Source organism: Pseudorasbora parva, chromosome 9 (assembly GCF_024679245.1).
Source record: "Pseudorasbora parva isolate DD20220531a chromosome 9, ASM2467924v1, whole genome shotgun sequence".
In the NCBI taxonomy this organism is placed as follows: Eukaryota; Metazoa; Chordata; class Actinopteri; order Cypriniformes; family Gobionidae; genus Pseudorasbora; species Pseudorasbora parva.
Genome location: NC_090180.1, coordinates 3,531,770 through 3,550,952, shown reverse-complemented (window position 1 = coordinate 3,550,952; position 19,183 = coordinate 3,531,770). Strand labels below are relative to the sequence as shown.

Sequence of the window (19,183 nt, the reverse complement as noted above, 5' to 3'; positions counted from 1 at the left end):
TGGCTGAAGGACTCGTGATAGTGTGCATTACAGATTACCTCAAACTTTTAGATAATAGTAAGTGTGACATTATAAATAGAATTTAACTCAACTTAAATTGGCTATACTTAATGTGGGATGCATATAATTATAAAAAAATATTTGTATAAGCAACTTTCACAAAAGCAAACATATACAATTCTGGTAAATGTAGGCATACGACATGAAAGGAGAGAAACAATTATAAATGTAACAGTTGGTTGAGTTTAACCATTTTTGCTTTGTCTTTTTATTCTCTAAAAAAATTCCTGGGGACCCCTTAGAACCTTTTGGGGGACCCCAGTTTAAAACTCCCCTGGCCCTTGGAAATTTAAAGTTCTTTAAATTTCGAACACATCCATATGTGGCTATAATTATGAGAATGTTGATCACATCCATTATAATGGACATGGCTATTTAAAATATTCTAAACTTTGATTTTTAAGTAGAGACAACGTATGTTTAGTGTCGCTGCAAAATGATTCTGCTCTAAAAGTTATTCCCCACTCCTCTCTAAAAACAAAAAGTTTGGACAATTCACAGTGTTAAATGGTATAAATCGATCTTAAATTTTCAAAAGCAACCATCACAACCATTTTAAACTCTCAATAGACAAGCATAGCTGCAATAAATGCAAATGTCTCATAAAACCACAGCCTATCAATATTCTGGTATTTGGCTGTCACGTGTAAATTGAAACATAACCCAGGAGGCGTAAAACTTTCCCTGTGCGCAACTGCCTCCAAAGCGCGCACAGCGCATTCTGACCATGAAACGCTTTTAAACTTATCCAGTATAGTTAAATAGACGTTTGCAATAGTTAGTTATTTAAAACAACATAGCAGTTTGTATTTATGGTGCATGTGCAGGTCTTGTTTTTATGACTGAGAATTGTTCGGTGATTGGCATGGCGCTAGTCTGGGGTTCCCCGGTGAGTTTTCTTCATGTCTGGCTTACCCTGTTGATCTGCGGCCAGTGTGCTGTGGCTTTCTCGGTTGCTGGACAACATGAGACGACCTGCGAGGAGAACGGCAGTGTTTATTATGTGGGCGAATGGTACTTTTTAGATTCGGATCATTGCACACAATGCGAATGTACAACAGACGGATCTGCTTGCGCACGGACCGAGTGCACATCCCTGCCCGCCGCCTGCATCCATGTCAGCCATTACCCGACAGACTGCTGCCCGAGATGCGAGATGGTCGGCTGCGAGCACTGGGGAGAAGTCTACGAACTGGGGCAACAATTTCAGGTGAACTTCATTCAATATGTCTGTAATACAAGCACACAAGGGTGACATATAGCTAGAGAGAGAGAGAGAGAGAGAGAGAGAGAGAGAGAGAGAGAGAGAGAGAGAGAGAGAGAGAGAGAGAGAGAGAGAGAGAGAGAGAGAGAGAGAGAACAATATTTTTTACAAAGTTAAGTCATGGATTTATTCTTTATTTAGGTCTGAATGCTTTCTGGCTTTATATTTTTCGTTTTAATTGCTCTTCCGCGAGGCTGCACGCAGTTGAAAAACACCTGTAATAAATTCATGTTGAAGTAAAATTTAACGTAGGCTAATAGTGACAAAATAAAAGAGTTTGATTATACATCGACAATAGCCTAATTGTTTTCCATAGGCCACCTAACGTTTCAGTAATTTTAATTTATTTTCATTAGGCGGTGAATTTGTTTTAACGTTTGGTATTGGTCCCAAAAGGAGATTCAGAATATGTAGCGCCATCACGTGGTTCATGGTAAAGTAAAAGGGATAGTTCGAGAAGGGTATTCCTGCACAACCGGAGGCTGCAGTTTCAGGACCCCAGTTCTAAGACCGCAGTTCTAGGACCCTAGTTTTTTGTGACAGCACCACCTACCGAATTTAATCACCAAAACACTAATTTAAGATGGACTATGGACACCGATCAGACTGTGAGTACTGATATTCAATCAAATTTTATTTTATAACTTTTACATGAAACAAAATGTACGTAAGTGAACTGCTATGAATTAAGAATTAATTCACACGAATTAAGAATTTGTGTGCTAGTTTTATTAATTAGGCTTGGATGTTCTTGATCGTGGTGTGGCTGAGATTTATTAAATCCTTTTTGATTTTTAATGACTATAATGCATCTAGCCAGCTGCCAGCACATTAATTAAACTTAAAAAGATGACAAAAGCATGTTGGTAAGGGTGTGTACGATTACCTGTAGCTTACTGTATTAGAGGGCAGACTTGCTGAATACTCATTGTTTTACCATAGTTAAGAATAAAATATAACTGCGCTGACTGCCTTGTTGCACTACAATATTAGTCTGTCTAAATGATGCATAATGTTTGACAAGTTCAGCCATTTATACTTTGGCTACGTTCTTATAGCCTGTACTGATATCTGTGAAGGATTAAAAAGTTGAAAATTAATCCTTTAATTTTTTTTAAATAATTTTTCTGTATGAATCTTGCACAAATGTTTTTTTGTTATCCTTGGAGCTAGACTGAAAAGACTGGGCATAACATTGCAGTAATTAATAAATGCATATTTAGCCTCTCCAAATAAATATTATTATATTCCATTCTGCATATCATGTAAATTTCATAATGTAACCGAGATGGCAATGGCTTTTGACGTGTTACCTTTTTTTTTTTTTGCTTTTAGGGATTGCCACGCCATCACTGTAGAAATGACTGCGGGATAAAGTCTCATCAGTGTTTTTTTGTTGTTTTTGTTTTGCCAAGCATATGCTAATATAGTATCTGTCAATGTCACACATCTTTCAGATGGACATGCCTTTCATTAGAAACTGGTGGTGTCTTCTTCTGATGGAGCGCTTCAAAATAGGATGGTTATAACAATATATATTTGTATATTCATCTCTGTAACACTTGCTGGTTTTTATAACTTGTGCAGTTTTTTATTAATTTTATCTACAGTTCATTTTGTGCCTTGGCTCATTTATCAAAATTACCATGTTCACCAGATTAGTATAAGGACTGTCAGTCATCATCCAGCTTAGTAAAATGTATAGGAAATGTTTACAGTTTGTGAGTTGCCTCACATATGCAGCTTCAACTGTATAGCACCATGGTCTCAATTGGTGGATATAGCTCTTATATACTTACACATTTGGAGTTTGGAATTAGACATGAGTAACATTAATATTCTGTTTGGCTATATATATCATTCTGTCTGTGCAGCAACTGATGAAAAAGGGGTCTTTTTGGTGCTGTTGTTATTGCAAAAATGACAAATATATATTCTTCAATCATTCTTGAGTCTTGCCTTGCCTCTCTACAAACTTTAAAATATCTGACTGTAATTTAGTGACTGCATATACTGATTCCATCTTTATTTTCCCTGATAATGAACTAATTAGTTAAACTTAAGGAGGTTAATCAATACAGAGTATAATTCAAGAAATTAAGATTTAAGGTACTCAACTTTTTTTTAAAGATTGATATACATTTTTTATTTATATTTTGTGTTAATTAATTTGTTTAAATTTAAAATTGTGCATCAAAGCAGGTATTACACACTTTGTAATTAACCTCTGATGCATTTTTAATTTAAAAAATCACATAAAATATACTCCTGAGATTAAATATCTTGATACTATGTAGGCTACTAACTAAACCACCTGGGTCGTAGAACTGAGGTCCTGAAACTGCAGCACACCGCTATATCATCCAGTTCTGTAGGTGGCGCTGTCACAAAAAACGAGGGTCCTAGAATTGGGGTCCTGAAACTGGGGTCCTGAAACTGCAGCCTCCGGTTGTGCAGGAATATACTACTGGATAGTTCACCCAAAAAATAAAATTGCCCTGTGATTTACTCCCCCTCAGGTCATTCTAGGTGTGTATGACATTCTTCTTTCAGACGAATACAGTCAGTTATATAAAAAATGTCCTGTTCCAAACTTAATTGCAGTGAATGGCTGTTTCTGTATCCATCATAAAAGTGCATCCGTCCATCATAAAAGTGCATCCGTCCATCATAAAAGTGCATCCATTCATCATAAAAGTGCATCTATTCATCATAAAAGTGCATCTGTCCATCATAAAAGTGCATCCGTCCATCATAAAAGTGCATCTATTAATCATAAAAGTGCATCAGACGGCTTTGGGGGTTAATAAAGTCCTTCTTAAGCGAAGCGATGTGTTTGTGTGTGGACTTTCCTAACTGTGTAACTTCCACTAACTGTGGTACATGTGCTCACAAAAGACTGGCGCTCCAGCATATGACGTAGGGCCATAGACTGTAAAAAAAAAAACTAAATATGGACGTAGTGTCCATTACATCACCCGTAGGTTTCCGAAGAGCATTTTTGAAGCCTAAAAGCCGAACATGCACTCTAAAAAATTCGGAGTAAAAAACAACCCAATGTTGGGTCAAATATGGACTAACCCAGCAGTTGGGTTGTTTTAACAAATATGAGCAAATATTTAACCCAACCGCAGGATTAAAATCCAATCTTTGGGTTAAAACAACCCAATTGCTGGGTTAATCCATATTTGACCAAAAATTGGGTTAAAACAACCCAGCATTTTTAAAAGTGTGGGAAAAGTGGCAGGACGTGGGTGGAGCTGAGGTGCCTGGTTGCTGAAACCACGCCCACCTAGTTCAACCATAGTGGCAATCCACCTGTCACTCAAGTGGCCACGCCCTTCGTTATGAAAAACTTTAGAATTTACTTATGCTTAATATAATTAAAACAGATGAGTTCAGTTTTAAAAATCACATCCCCTTAGTTTTGACCAAAACCAGGCTGTAAACGTGTTTTTTTTTTCTGCTGTAAAGTTGGGCATTTTAACATGGGGGAGATCCAGATTTAACTCCCTTTTGGATCCTGTCTCTAGCAGCCAGTCGTTGAATTGCAGCTCAAGTCGGAGGTATAAGATTGTATTCGTCTGAAAGAAGAATGTCATATACACCTAGGATGACTTGAGGGGGAGTAAATCATGGGCTAACTTTCAAGTGAATTATCTCTTTAATTCATCTCAGTGACTCCTTCGGCAGGTTATGTTAATCTCTGCACCAGTAGGTGGCAAAGTGTGCATGTATAATGAAAGAGCGTGTTATTAAATCATTCACTGTACCTATTTGTTAAAACACTAAATCGACCAAATTATTATCTTATTATCCTTTATTTTTAACCAAATCAAGTTTGTTAACAAGGATCTGCTGTGCTGAGATATCTTGGTACGCAAATACATATTTAAATCGTCTCATCAGCAGTGAAAGAGGATTTTGGTGCAACACATTCAGCTCCTGGGGTCCATCTAATGAAATCATGAAAGGGAGGACGATTCGTTCAGTCACAGATGAAATAGCACTACAGTAAATCTGTGTCCGCAGTAACAGTCATTTCTATTGATTAAGATCGCTGAGTAAAACTAGCACTAATTATGACACTGTCTTATAGGTTGGATGTACTTTTTTTGTAAGCTCAGAACAAAAGCAACCCTTTGTTTCTGAAAGATAACTGTTTGATTTGAGCCAGTTCCTACGTACCCGTCCATTAACATATTTATACATTGTGCAAGTTAAAAGCTAATACAGTAGGCTTCTTTTGTTCTGAGTCAAGGTGAAGAACACATCTGATGCACACTAGACTGGAGTCATAAAGGGCAATTTAATACTCTGCTTAAGGAATTGAAGAATGAAATATCTCTGGTGGCACAGGCTTGGAAAATGCAGGGCTTATATGTGCTTCATTATCTCCTTGATTTGGTTATTATGGCTAATGGGGAAGCCCTGAGGGGAAAATTGAAGCCTTCTGACAGACTCCAAGGAATATACTTTGCCTGAGCTGACATCATTTTCTTCCAGTCCATTTAACCCAACCTCCAGTACTGTTTGAACCACAGGTGGTAATGCGGCTCCTACTTAAACAGTCTTGTGGGAGTGGAATTTGATCACATTCTTCACATTGTAGGACGTTAAAACGCAGTGTTGTATTGGCACAACATCAAATGTCTGCATTATGTATACAAGCGAGCAATTTGATAGTCCTGCTGGATCGCTTTAAAAAGCCTTTTTGAAGAATAGAGTAAGACATGTCTTTTGATGGAGTTACAGCAGTTGATAACCTACTTTCAACTGATGATTTGCATTTGATTTACAGCCCTCAGCATGTGAAGAGTGTACATGTTACAGCGACGGCATCGCCCGTTGTCAGGTAGCAGATTGTGCCCCTCCACCATGTGTTAATCCAGTCTATCAGAAAGGGGAGTGCTGCCCTCAATGCAAGGATGGTAAGTGGCAATTGATTCAAACGACATAACATGAGGCATGCATATATATTCATTAATATGTTTTCACATACACTGTATTGTCAAAAGTTTTGGGACGCCTGCCTTTACATGCACATGAACTTGACATCCTATTCTTAATCTGTGGGGTTTAATATGGAGCTGGCCCACCCTTTGCAAGCTATAACAGATTCAACTCTTCCACAAGGTTTGGGAGTGTGTTTATGGGAATTTTTGACCAATTCTTCTAGAAGCTCATTTGTGAGGTCAGGCACTGATGTTGGACATGAAGGCCTGGCTCTCAGTCTCCGCTCTAATTCATCCCAAAGCTGTTATATCGGAACCAGTTTGTTATAATCCCACTAAAAGTAGACTGTGGAATATTTAGTAGTGAGGAAATGTCAGGAATGGACTTATTGCACAGGTGGCAACCTATCACGGCACCACGCTTGAGTTCACTGAGCTCCTGAGAGCGACCCGTTCTTTCACTAATGTGTGTAGAAGCGTCTGCAGGCCTAGAGCTTGATTTATACACCTGTGGCCATGAAGGGATCAAACACCTGAACTCAGTGATTTGGAGGAGTGTGCCAATACTTTTGGCAATATAGTGAATATGTAAACATACAGTATTTACACATGTAACATGAAGATACATTTAAAAATATATATTTTCAATGCTTTACATCTGTGAATATTACATTTCTGTAAGATTTTTAATTATTTTTTATTTAAAAAGAAAACATTGCCATGGCTGTAAGGCTGATTAAACTTCTATGCAATTGTCTTGGTCTTGGCTAATGCAGTATGACATTCTCATAGCCTCCATATATACATGGAGGACACAATTGTGTTTGGTCTTTGGTAATGATGCTGTGGTGTATGTTATATCGTCATATAATTCATTCAATAACAGATGGGGAGATGTCAGGCCATGTGCTAGACCGGCTTGTGCACCTGAAATAAGATAACGCTCCTTATGAGTTTAGCTTCCACCGTATTGTCTTCTCTGTACACTGTGAAGTATGAAGGCAATTATAGTGTTTACAGACTAAAGATAAGGCAGGCATGTAGGCAGCCAAACCAACACATTAATCAAAGCATATATACTTCACCTATATGTGATAAAGGGTCAGTTCCTCAAATGATGTTGCATTTTTCTGCCTTTCAGTTAATCTACAGTAACTTCAAAATTAAAGTAAAACCTTATCTTAAATATTAAACACTCTAAATTGTGCCATTATCCACACTCGACAGCGTACTAATTAGTGGAGCTTGCTTCAGGTTTAGCAAAAACTCTTGACCTTAAGTATTTATATTCTGCACATAACCTGTCTAGTTTGTGCAGCAGACACGAATGATACCCAAAGTTGTGCAGCCTTTTGTGGAGAGGTGATCTGGTAATTCTCTATGCATTATGAATTTAGATTTTTGAAATTCTAATGATAAAACAGGAGAGAAAAGAGACAAATCCAGTATTAAAGAGACTTGATGGACTTTTTTTCAACCACTTGGCAACACTAAGAATAGCATAGCAACCATATAACAACAGTAAGAAAAAGCTCTAAACCACCATAGCAATCGCATAGCAACTCCTACTATAGTGATTCTCAACCAGGGGCTGCAGGATGATTTAAATAAAAAAATATATAATTAAATCTTAATTATAATGCTAAAAAAATATATACACAAGATATAAACTAAATGTATATATTTATTTTAAATTTACCCCCTCAGCATCTAATATATATATACGGTGGCGTAACTTTGTTTTAAAAAGTGGGTGGGACATAAATTGTGTATCATATGCACGCGAAAAACTGCGTACTATGCACGCCAAAGTTCATTTTGACGTTTGAGGGGCACTCATACGTCAAAATGAGCTTTGGTGTGCATATGGTAGGCAGTTTTTCGCGTGCATATGATATGAACTATATGGCGTATTAAGGGGGGTAGCATTGCTGATACAATGTTATATCAGATGTAAAATATGTACAATAACAATTGCAGAAAAATTAGTATTAAGATGTCCGGAAATCAATTAAATAGTTCATTTATTGATATAGATCTCGTTTAATTATTGCATCTAAACACAATAGCGTTGTGCCAAGAATTTTCACATTAATAAAGGCATAGATTTGCACACTTTGCTTATCATCCCTGGTCTAGTCTGTTAAACTTGTCAGAAGTTCTCGGTTCTAATCTGCCCTCGTAGCCGATTTTTTCTCTCATCAAAACCGAATATCATCAGTACATCAAGAGCAGGGACAGTTTTTGTGCATTTTGTTTGGTGATCTGACCAGAACAAATAGAAAGTCTCTGCAGCGGCGTTAAGCGTTAGATTAAAGCGCTCGTCTGTGTGAAGACTGCAGGAGCCGCGAGAGAAATCTGCTCCACTGATAACAGCGGCAACGAGCGCCAGATCGCCTCTTATTTAACAAACAAACAAAATGATGCTCTTCTAGTTAACCAGAGATGTTTTGTTTGTATTAGGTTAATCCGTGAAGCAAGATGTTTTAAAAAAAGGGGTGGGGACATGTCCCACCCGTAAATTACGCCTATATATATATATAGGGCTGTCCATCAATTAAAATATTTAATCATGATTAATCGCATGATTGTCATGAGTTAACTCGCGATTAATCGCAATTTAATCACAGATTTTTAGCAATTGTAAAATGTATCCTAAATTAAGTTTAAATTAAGTTTTTAATACTCTAATCAACATGGGTTTGGACAAATATGCATGCTTTATGCAAATGTACATTTATTATTAGTGAAACCATACTTTTGGTTGAAGCATGAAGACTAGACGTATCAAAGGTCATAGATGTATATCAAAGAAATTGTTCATGTCTCTTAAGCCTAAACGTAAAAATTAAGAATAAGCAGTGATTTCTCTCATTTTAAGAATATAAAGGGAGTTTTTACACTGGCAGTTTAATTCAGAGCAGAGCACAGTTCGTATGAAAAATTGGTAATGTTAAAGTTGTCATGCGGACCTGTGAGCGCACCAGAACCAGACCATACCTGGAGGAGGTCCATATTACACAGGTAGGAATATAGTGCGGCCCCTTTAAGAGATCTGCGTTCCCTGTTTAACTGCCGGCATTTTGTATAAAACACGTGTTCTGTAAGGGGTGATGTGTTAATGATTTACCTCAGATTGAGCGAGAGTGAGCTTCAGTGCATCGCGCTCGGACTGCAGAGAATGCGCTTAGTGAAAAAACTCACTTTTCTTTCTTATAGACCTGGAGTCTAATAAAAGTTAAACAGAAAATGTGGTCGCTTGTAGGCAATGCACTTTTGGTTTAGAATAGTAATGTTAATGTCAACCCTTTTCTTTCTATATTAATGTTTGCTGCTGCATCCTTTGCGTCTATGACTGCTCTTACTATTTCCAACTACGGGCTATGCCACAGATCAAACAGAAAATGCGCGCTGCGTTAAAGCGCGTTAATAAATTTAGTGCCGTTAAAATGAATTTGCGTAAATTTGACAGCCCTAATATATATATATACACACACACACACACACACACACACACACACACACAGTTCTTGAAACTTCTGGAATCGCAAAATTAAGTGTGGTTAATTCAATATATTGACACTTTTTTTCAAGTTGGAAAAACAAATGCAACTTTGTCACAATTAAGCAGAGCAGAGAATACCAGACAAAATAATATATCATATGTGGGTGGCCTTATGATTACACTGCCATAGTTTGAGCACACCGATAGTCCCGTCCCAAAACTCAAATTATTGGCTGAGTTAGTGTCAAAGTGTTGCGGTGTCAGGCTGGTCAGGGTCAAAACAATGCTTTAGTAACACTATATAGCTGTCTTTGTTTGTTAATGTGGGATAGGAAAACACTGCAAATACTTCACCTTTATCTACAGATAATGGGCCTCATTAATCATCTCTCTCTTTGTGGTTTCAGGCCCCAACTGTTATGTGAATGCCTCTAGGACTCAAGTGATCCCTGGAGGTGAGCCAGTGTGGGTCGACTCCTGTACTAAATGTCGATGTCATGACGGTCAGGATGCAGGTTATTGGGAGGGAAACAATCTGGCAACGTGTTCCCATGTCCGCAACTGCCAGCCTGATGAGGGGCTAAACTGAGGAAACAGGTCATAAATGTGGTCATCTGTCATCATATTTATACAATGGATGACAAAAACTCAGCAGATATCTAAACCAGTGGTTCTCAAACCTGTCCTGGGGACCCCTTACTGTTGCACATTTTGTTTGTGTCCCTCATCTAACACACCTGATTCAACTCATTAGAAGAGAATACAAGACTTGAATTGGGTGTGTCAGATAAAGAGGACACACAAAATGTACAATGGTGAGGGGTCCCTAGGATAGATTTGAGAACCGCTGATCTAGCCACACTTCCTGATGAAAGTGCCTACACGCTTTTAATGATTAAAAATAGTCTATTATTACACCCAAAAATAAAAATTCTGTCATCCTCGTGTTATTCCAATCCAAACACATAAAACATTCGTTCAGCTTCAAACACAAATTAAGATCTGAGATCTTTCTGTCCCTCCATTGACAGCCTACGCAACTACCATTCTCAAACCCCAGATAGGTAGCAAAGCCATCTTAAAAGTAATCTATGTGACCCAAGTGGTTTAACCTCATTTTATGAACTGGCACGAGTACTTTGTTTGTGCAAAAAAAACCAACAACACATAATTTACCGCTTTATTTACAAAATATTAATCTTGCATGCGCACGTTCACGAGAGCACCAAGGCGCATGCGCATTGTGTTAAAACAAGAGCAGATTTTGTGTAAACAAATGATGGAAATTGATATTTTATTAATTTTTTTTTTTTTAAATTGCACAATCAAAGCGTTCACGCCGCTTCATAAGAGGTTAAGCCACTGGAGTCACATGGATTACTTTAACGATGTCTTTAGTACCTTTCTGGTACCTTGAAAGTGTTAAGTTTCACATAAAAAGAGCTTAATTTGTGTTCTGAAGATAAACAAATGTCTTATGGGTTTGGAGCGACATGAGGGAGAGGAATTAATGACAGAATTAACATTTTTGGGTGAACTAACCCTTTAACATTGCAGTTGTTAATGTACATAATTAGTTGGTACTCATAATAATATTGCTTTGACTTATTACGGAATGTTCCCTAATGAACCAGATAATAGAGATTAGTTTAAGACACCTTTTTGGCATGGCTAAAAAAAAAAAAAAAATAGCACAATGAGCATATTACATTGTTTATATGCCTTTTGTATCTACAGTGCAGTTGTGTTAAAAAATATATATTGGGCTCTGTGTAGTGCACAGTTTCTCCTGTAGATGCGATGATATTGCGCTAATCTTTGCGATTGTTTTATATTTATATATCATTTGAAGTATTATAGTGTGTATGTTTATATAATTTTCTGCTTCAAATGCATGAACCAAAGTATGTTCAGATTTCAAGATTTACATTACTGCCATGCAGGCATGGAAACAGCTAATGTAGCATAAAATACAAACAAACTAACCTATCATAAATGAATTTCTCTTAATTTTTGATTTATTTCTTTTCTGATACTTCATTAAAAGCTGCGGGAATATTGCTACTTTTTTTCGAGACTTGAATTTGCAGCAATGATACACAATGTACACACATATAAATAAACCACAAGTGATCTATGAGTCTTGTCTTATTATCCCACATATACATTTGGAGGATGTTGGTGATGTTGTATCTACTAGTTTATTGCAGCACCTGTCACATAAAAAAATACCTTTTTGAGGAACATATTATTGAGTTTCCTCCACGTGGCTGACAGTTTACAATGTTCCCTTTCCAATAAACGTCCATGTCCCCGAGCGGAGATTTGGACTGGTGCTGGTTAAAGGTGGCTGTTAAAATAATCAGGAATAAATATGAGATTTATTGCTTTGTTCAGATCCGTTTTGCATTTTGCACACACAAACCACATTAAATATGACATTCTACTCAAGAAACCCAGTAACCCACCATCAAATTCTTGTAGCATCAGATTTATTGATTGTATACAAAAAGTATGTTTGATATGACATAATGCATTCTATATAAGATATAGTATTTTTGACATTCAATGTACAAAAAACCTTGATAGACACAGCAAGTCTTTAAAAATGTGCCCCAGGCGTGAAGACTCTGAGGCCGTCAGTCTCTTACGCAAGTCATTGTGTAGGTGTGGAATACTTGCCCACTTCTGTCCCTCTCTCACATAATCGAGCGCAGATGGAGTTCTTCCCGGAGAATGACTGAGGGCAAAAAGGGTGATGAAGGAGAGAGGGTTAACATTACGTGCAAGTGTGTGTGTGCGCGAGAGTTCTCAAGATGGGAGGCTTTGCTGACCCAAGGGTGAGATAAAAGAATGGCATCAAAATAAAAAGCGCATTATAAATGCAATAAATGCAGTCCATTTACCATTCGTTGCGGCACTGGTGTGATTTCACAAACTGCGAAGCGGGAGTTGCTGAAGTTAACGTTGAATAAATAATATCCTGATGATCTCAAGGACAGCATTTGTGCTTCGCAGGGTTGTTAATGAGAGTTGTGCGAGCTTCACTTGATTGCGTTTGTTAGCACAAGAAATATGACAAACTTATGGATGGAACAATAAGATAGTCGTATATATGTGTATGGATGCACGTATAAACTTTTATAAACGGCAATGAAACATTTATAATATTATCAAATTCCATCCAAAAGAATAAAGAATATATCTACATCGAGTGCAATGCAGCTTAATTGCCACTGAGACAAAATATGAATGAATTAAGATCAAATTAATTGATATTTACTTCGCTAATAAGGACAATATTCTTCACATGATGCCTTTAAATGTGAGCTCAGTAATCGTATAAATATGTAGGTAAAGGAAATCTCTTTGCACAGCAAGTCTGCATTTATTTGATAAAAATACAGTAAAACAGCAATATTTTGAAATATTAAAATTTTAAGTAAAATGTTTTCTATTTAAATATATGCTAAAATATGATTTATTCTTCTAATGGCAAAGCTGGATTTTCATTTTAGAAATCATGCTGATTTGGTGCTAAAGAAAATAAAAATGTATTAATATTATAATGCTGCTTAATATTTTTGTGGGAACTATTTTTTTGATAATTTTTTCATGAAGACAAAAGAATAGCATTTATTTGAAAGTTATATAAATAAAATGCACTTTTGGTCAATTGAATGCTGAATAAAAGTAGCCTATCAATGAAAAAACATACCCAAAACCCTTATTTAAACAGCATTTAGATACTGCCTTACTGAGCAATTTCACTTGTGAAATAAATTAGTCATGGAAGCATAAATCTACACTACAAAAAATAAATATAAGTTAAGATTTTCTGCATTTCAATTTATAGTGAAATTCCATCAAATTAAAGCTGCAGTCCGTGACTTTTTTGTGTTCAAAATGTACAGAATGTTTATAATGAGCGAGTACATCATGAAGCTATTTTCCAAAGCGTGTTTAAGTCTTATCCTGAATCGCTACGGTCAGGGGCTGATGATGTGATTTGGGGGCCCCTGGCAAAATATAGGAATGGGGCCCTATACAATTGCCCACATTTACCTGCATTATCCTTGAGTTCGCTTTCTCAGTTGCGACGCGTCTACTTGGGACCGTCACATAAGTAAGCAACATTTAAAACAATAAATATAATATGCATTGTTGCTCAGCATTTAGTTATAGCTTCAGATGCATATTAAATTTGCTACAAGCAGGATACACAAGAAGCATGTTCAACGCGGATGCGCAGAGGGAACACCACAGCAACCGATTGTGCATCCATGCTGACTATAAATCTCAAATATAAAAAGGCTTTTGGGGGCCAAAGACGGTTGCCTGCATGGTAAGTCCACCTCTGGCTATGGCACACCTATAATAAGTGTTTATATATATATATATATATATATATATATATATATATATATATATATATATATATATATATATATATATATATAGTCTTATTTTTTTATGACACAGACAAAGAGAAGTAGATCCGGCTGCTATGTTCTTCCGCAAGATGCATGCAGCTCTGTTTATTAATCGCTAGTGTGACAAAAAGTCAAAAATGTATTTATTTTTCAGTAAAATATCCAAAAACCACTAGGCCGGTGTTATATATTTTGTTCAGTTGAGTTCTTACAATCTCTTACAAATGTTTCCAACTTTTTGGAAATCTTGAGAAAGTTGTTTTTTTAACCAATGAGCCGGGACGGGTGAGGGTGTTGCCTGTGAACTGCGTTACGGTTTCCGGTTTTATTTGGCAGAAGGCTTTACTCTTAGCAGTGTGAACTAGAGTCACAGCAGAGTAATGTCATTTCAGATGTGTCTAATATGATAAACAGTAATGTTAAAAACCGAATCCATCAACATGATTGCTGCCAGAGTCCTATCCCCACCGGCTGTGAGGTAAAGACCACATGTCCCAAGAGTCTGAGCTCAAACTTGGTGTCATCAAACTACGCCTCTAGCGGAAGAAAAACTTACATAGTGCACCTTTAAAATGAATAATCCTTACACATTTTAATTAAACAATCCTTAATCAATTATTGAATTTAACATGTATGGATTATTCAATTCATTTGGATGGAATTTTACTATTAATTGAAATGCGTAAATCTTAAAAAAAGGCTTGAGTGTATGATAACGTTTCCAGAAGAAAGACTACACATTAAAACATATCATGCTGCGTCAGGCCTGACAGGTTGTATGCGACAATGTGTGTCTTCAATACGCCTCCAATACGTTGGACCTAGTTTCGTTTACATACCGAGCTTTTTTCATTTCTGAAACAATTATGATAATGTAAATGACAAGCAACATTTTTTTTTCTCCTTCAATTTAATATGTGCCTTGATACAAGAACACAAAAAAGAAATAATCTCATCTCGCGCCGACTGAAAGCGATACTTTTCATTTGCCAAGCATTTGGGAATGAGCATAATGTCTTTTTAATACGGATATTGGCTTGAAATCTCGTTCGAGCTGAAGGTTTCAGGATACACTGCATTCTGCAACACTGTCACAGAGCTAGAGTAAATACTACTGAATATAATCAATGAATGTTATGAATGTACTCGACTATGTGCACAGAGAGGGCATCTGTCTTTAAATTCAACTATGGACATAATCTTTAATACAGGAAGAAAAAAAAAAGAGCTTAAGGCAAAATTGTGTCAGGTAAGTATTAGCAGTTATTTCGCTTGATGGCGAAAGTACAAATACAGCATGGCAGAAGTGATGCACTTTTAACTGACAGGTAGCAGCAACCATGAGACAGAAGTGATGAAATACTTGAGGAAACCAATGTTAGTGACACAGTGACTGCTTGGGTCAGCAGTTAAGACAACACAAATGCACACAGAAATGAAATAGAGCGGTGAGGCTAAACGGAAAGACATGAGGAGAAAAGAGGAGGAAATGTGTATTTTATAAAGGTCAGGGAGAGTGTCTGCATGGGCTCTCATTAATGACTTCCTCTGTGCTGTGCGGAAAGAATCATCAATGGCACAAAAGACCGTCGTCCACACACTGCGCAGGAAAACCGATAAGATCGCTTGAACTCCCCTCACATTTACCCCTCATAAAACATCTGAAGGCATCAGCTTGGTGTTTTCAGGCAGTAAAATAAAAGGGGAAGAAGGAATAAGGAACTGTAAAACAACTTTAAAAGGCTTGCAAAGTATCATAAAGAAAAGCATCTCAATACAGTTCAGATCTTTTCGGAAGAGGTGAAGACGGGGTCCAAAATTAACAGTCGCCAAATGCCAGTTTCGTGTGAAAAACGACTGATGAATGATGCCTTTTTTAAAAAAACTAGACCAATCTTACCTTCATAAATGATTTTGTTTTTATGTATGACGTTTTTTGTCCTTCTGAAATTCACGACATATTAATGACAAGATAATTTTTTATGTTTTTGATATTTACTTACCTTTGACAAGGCTGCATTTATTTGATTAAAAATACAGCTAAACAGCAATACTATGAGATTACTTTTGATTTTTAGCAGCTATGACACCTCAATGTCACGTGATCCTTCAGAAATATTTCTGATATGCAGATTTGGTGCTAAAAAAAAACATTTCATTTATTTGAAATAGAAAATTTTATAGCAATGCAAAACTCTTTGATTAACTTAAAGGGATTGTTCACTTTGAAATTCAATTTTGATATGTTTTAGCTTACCTCATGGGCATCCGAGATGTAGGAGTATTTGTTTCCCCAGTAGTTTCAATTTTGATCATTTTAGGTCAAACCGTTCTTGTCTGTGCCTCACATAATGCAGGTCTATGGTCACCACCTCAAAGAGCATACACAGAGAAGTCCAAATGAAACAATCCCCCATCGTAAGTACACACTGATGGCCTAAGACACGAAACCAGCGGTTTGTGTGAGAAAACGAACAGTATTTATATCGTTTTTACCTCTTGTACACCACTAAGTCCGACTGATCCGAGGGCGCGCGTGCGTGTTTCCTGTGGAGTACAAGCGGTAAAAACGATATAAATACTGTTCGTTTTCTCACACAAGCCGCTCGTTTCGTGTCTTAGGCCGTCAGTGTGTACTTACGATGGGGGATTGTTTCATTTGGACTTCTCTGTGTTTGCTCTTTGAGGTGGTGACCATAGACCTGCATTATGTGAGGGACAGACAAGAACGGTTTGACCTAAAATGATCAAAATTGAAACTACTGGGGAAACAAATACTCCTACATCTCAGATGCCCATGAGGTAAGCTAAAACATATCAACATTTTATTTCAGAGTGAACTATCCCTTTAATGTATAATACGGAACTATTAACTGACTGAAGTATTAATTTCCTTATTAAATAATTACAAAACCTTCAAATTTTTGAACTGTGTATGAATATGTATATGAATATTCTTCACATTAAGATATACCAAAACAAATACATAAAAGGAAAATAAAAATAGATCCATGTTTTTATGACATTTTTTACAATTAAAAAAAGGCTAAATTCAGCTTCAAACGACCTGTTCTCTCACAAATATGCTACAAAAAAAGCTAATAATAATTCCTTTGTCATAAGGACAAAAACGTTCTTATAAAAAATGCTGATATTAATTCACGGCCAAAAAGACATAATTGCGATCTGTAAAATGTCTCAATTCCCTCAAACGGGCAGGTGTGGCGAACGGTTGATTTTGGACCCTTTGTAGTGGATGAATATTTTATGATACTGGAAATATCAGAGCATAATTTATATATAGCCTCTGTAAATGATCCTCCTCAAAGGAGGTGCCAGACTCTAAGACTGAACGATATGGGCATTATTTGATCAAAGCACCCATAACTAACTTCATCCTTCAAGTTTAAAAAAAAGCCTTGATATATGACAGGTCTAAATATGAATCTTTGAGGCAAATGAAAGTAAACAAAGAAAGCGTGGCTCGTAGCACAGTCAGTTTTGAGCAGATGGTTATAGATACAGAGGTTTGATCTTCTACAGAAGCTCCTCTATCCCCAAGTAAAAGTTCTTGGGCGTTTCTCCAGGCATCCAAAATATCTGCTGTGATGATCCATTAGGACCAAATTGACTGACACAGTCATGTGCTTGTAGGACTAGTCCAGAATCCAGATCCAGTCTAATCACGTTACATAAATGTCCCAAAAGTTCCCATGAAAACACCCGACGAGGGTCTCATCCTCAGAAAACCATGTTTTCATGGTAGACGAAACTCAGTTTAGTCCCAAGAGACGATACAAATTAAAAGAGAGCGCAAGAGACACAATCCAAAGAGCCAACTTCAAGCACTGATTTATCAACCTCACATGATCCACCAACATCTGAGATACGAAAGAAGAGATCTGAACACTGCAAGCATCGCAGGAACAAAGACACATTCGTTTTTTTAAATGTACAGTATGTTCTGGCTTACATCAAGTGACCAGCCTGTTCTTTGTAGAGCATCGGCAGATGTCACTCACCAAAACCAGAGCAATCTTCCCATCAACAGCCTAAAAGCTTGCATTGATCCTCAAGGTCTGAAAGAGCCATTGGGGTATAATGATGATGTTTCGGTCCTTCCAGACACCGTGTGCACATCTCGATCTGGATCAGGATATAAATCCACATCAAGCTTCCATGTATTCCTGAGAACTAACCAGCATATCGCTGCTGTACCATAGGAAGGTGACCCTCGGCAGAGTTTGTGTGTGTGCGCGTGTGTGTGCTGAACTTTAGCAAGGGTTGGCATCTCGGGCAAGACCCGACAGCTCTCTATCCTTTGAAGGGTCTGGGAGGAGGCTTGCCGATCTCTACAGAAATGTTGGTATAGAGCGGATACTTCTTCACTGACACCACTCGGTACATCAGCGAGCTGATCCCATCTTTCCTCATGGTGTTCTTGGTGTTCTGGATCTTACTGAACCTAGAGAAGGAAGACGAAAGTATTAGCTGTGCCATGGATTTAAATCCACAGAGGGTTCAAACTGGACTTTTCTGGTCTCAAAACAGAAACAATATCAAGCAGCACAACAATTTTCAATATTGATAATAATAAAAAATGTTTCTTGAGCACCCAATCATCACATTCGATTGATTTCTGAAGGATCATGTGACACTGAAGACTGGAGTAATGATGCTGGAAGCTGAATAGCTTTGCCATTAAAGGATTAAATGTGACCCTGGAGCACAAAATCAGTCATTTCTCACGGGTATATCTGTGGCAATAGCCAACAATATATTGCATGGGTCAATATTATTGTTTGTTTTTTTCAAAAATGTTGCCAAAAATCATTAGGATATTAAATTTTCTATCTATCTATCTATCTATCTATCTATCTATCTATCTATCTATCTATCTATCTATCTATCTATCTATCTATCTATCTATCTATCTATCTATCTATCTATCTATCTATCTGTCTGT

At 37.1% G+C, this 19,183-nt stretch overlaps 2 protein-coding genes across 2 annotated transcripts in view; one reads left to right on the top strand and one right to left on the bottom strand.

The window, feature by feature from the left end:
* Positions 1 to 407: 407 nt before the first annotated feature.
* zgc:113531 (uncharacterized protein LOC541359 homolog) lies at positions 408 to 11,902 on the top strand. The gene is made up of 3 exons (XM_067453489.1): positions 408 to 1,270; positions 6,126 to 6,255; positions 10,192 to 11,902. Exons 1-3 carry the CDS (start codon positions 899 to 901, stop codon positions 10,371 to 10,373), a joined length of 684 nt encoding a protein of 227 aa, XP_067309590.1. The 5' UTR covers positions 408 to 898; the 3' UTR covers positions 10,374 to 11,902.
* Positions 11,903 to 16,992: 5,090 nt separating this feature from the next.
* Positions 16,993 to 19,183, bottom strand: part of b4galt2 (UDP-Gal:betaGlcNAc beta 1,4- galactosyltransferase, polypeptide 2) — a 195,339-nt gene continuing 193,148 nt past the window's right edge. The window contains exon 7 of the mRNA XM_067453492.1: positions 16,993 to 18,682. Within this exon, the coding sequence (XP_067309593.1) occupies positions 18,532 to 18,682 (151 nt within the window). The 3' untranslated portion in view covers positions 16,993 to 18,531. The remainder of the gene's footprint in view (positions 18,683 to 19,183) is intronic.

What these genes read in the sequence shown, in the direction of transcription:
- zgc:113531 (XM_067453489.1), top strand. Translation starts at nt 899, where the DNA reads ATGACTGAGAATTGTTCGGTGATTGGCATGGCGCTAGTCTGGGGTTCC. An exon ending in AACTGGGGCAACAATTTCAG is followed by an intron (nt 1,271 to 6,125) that starts GTGAACTTCATT and finishes TTTGATTTACAG; the next exon opens with CCCTCAGCATGTGAAGAGTG. An exon ending in CTGCCCTCAATGCAAGGATG is followed by an intron (nt 6,256 to 10,191) that starts GTAAGTGGCAAT and finishes TTGTGGTTTCAG; the next exon opens with GCCCCAACTGTTATGTGAAT.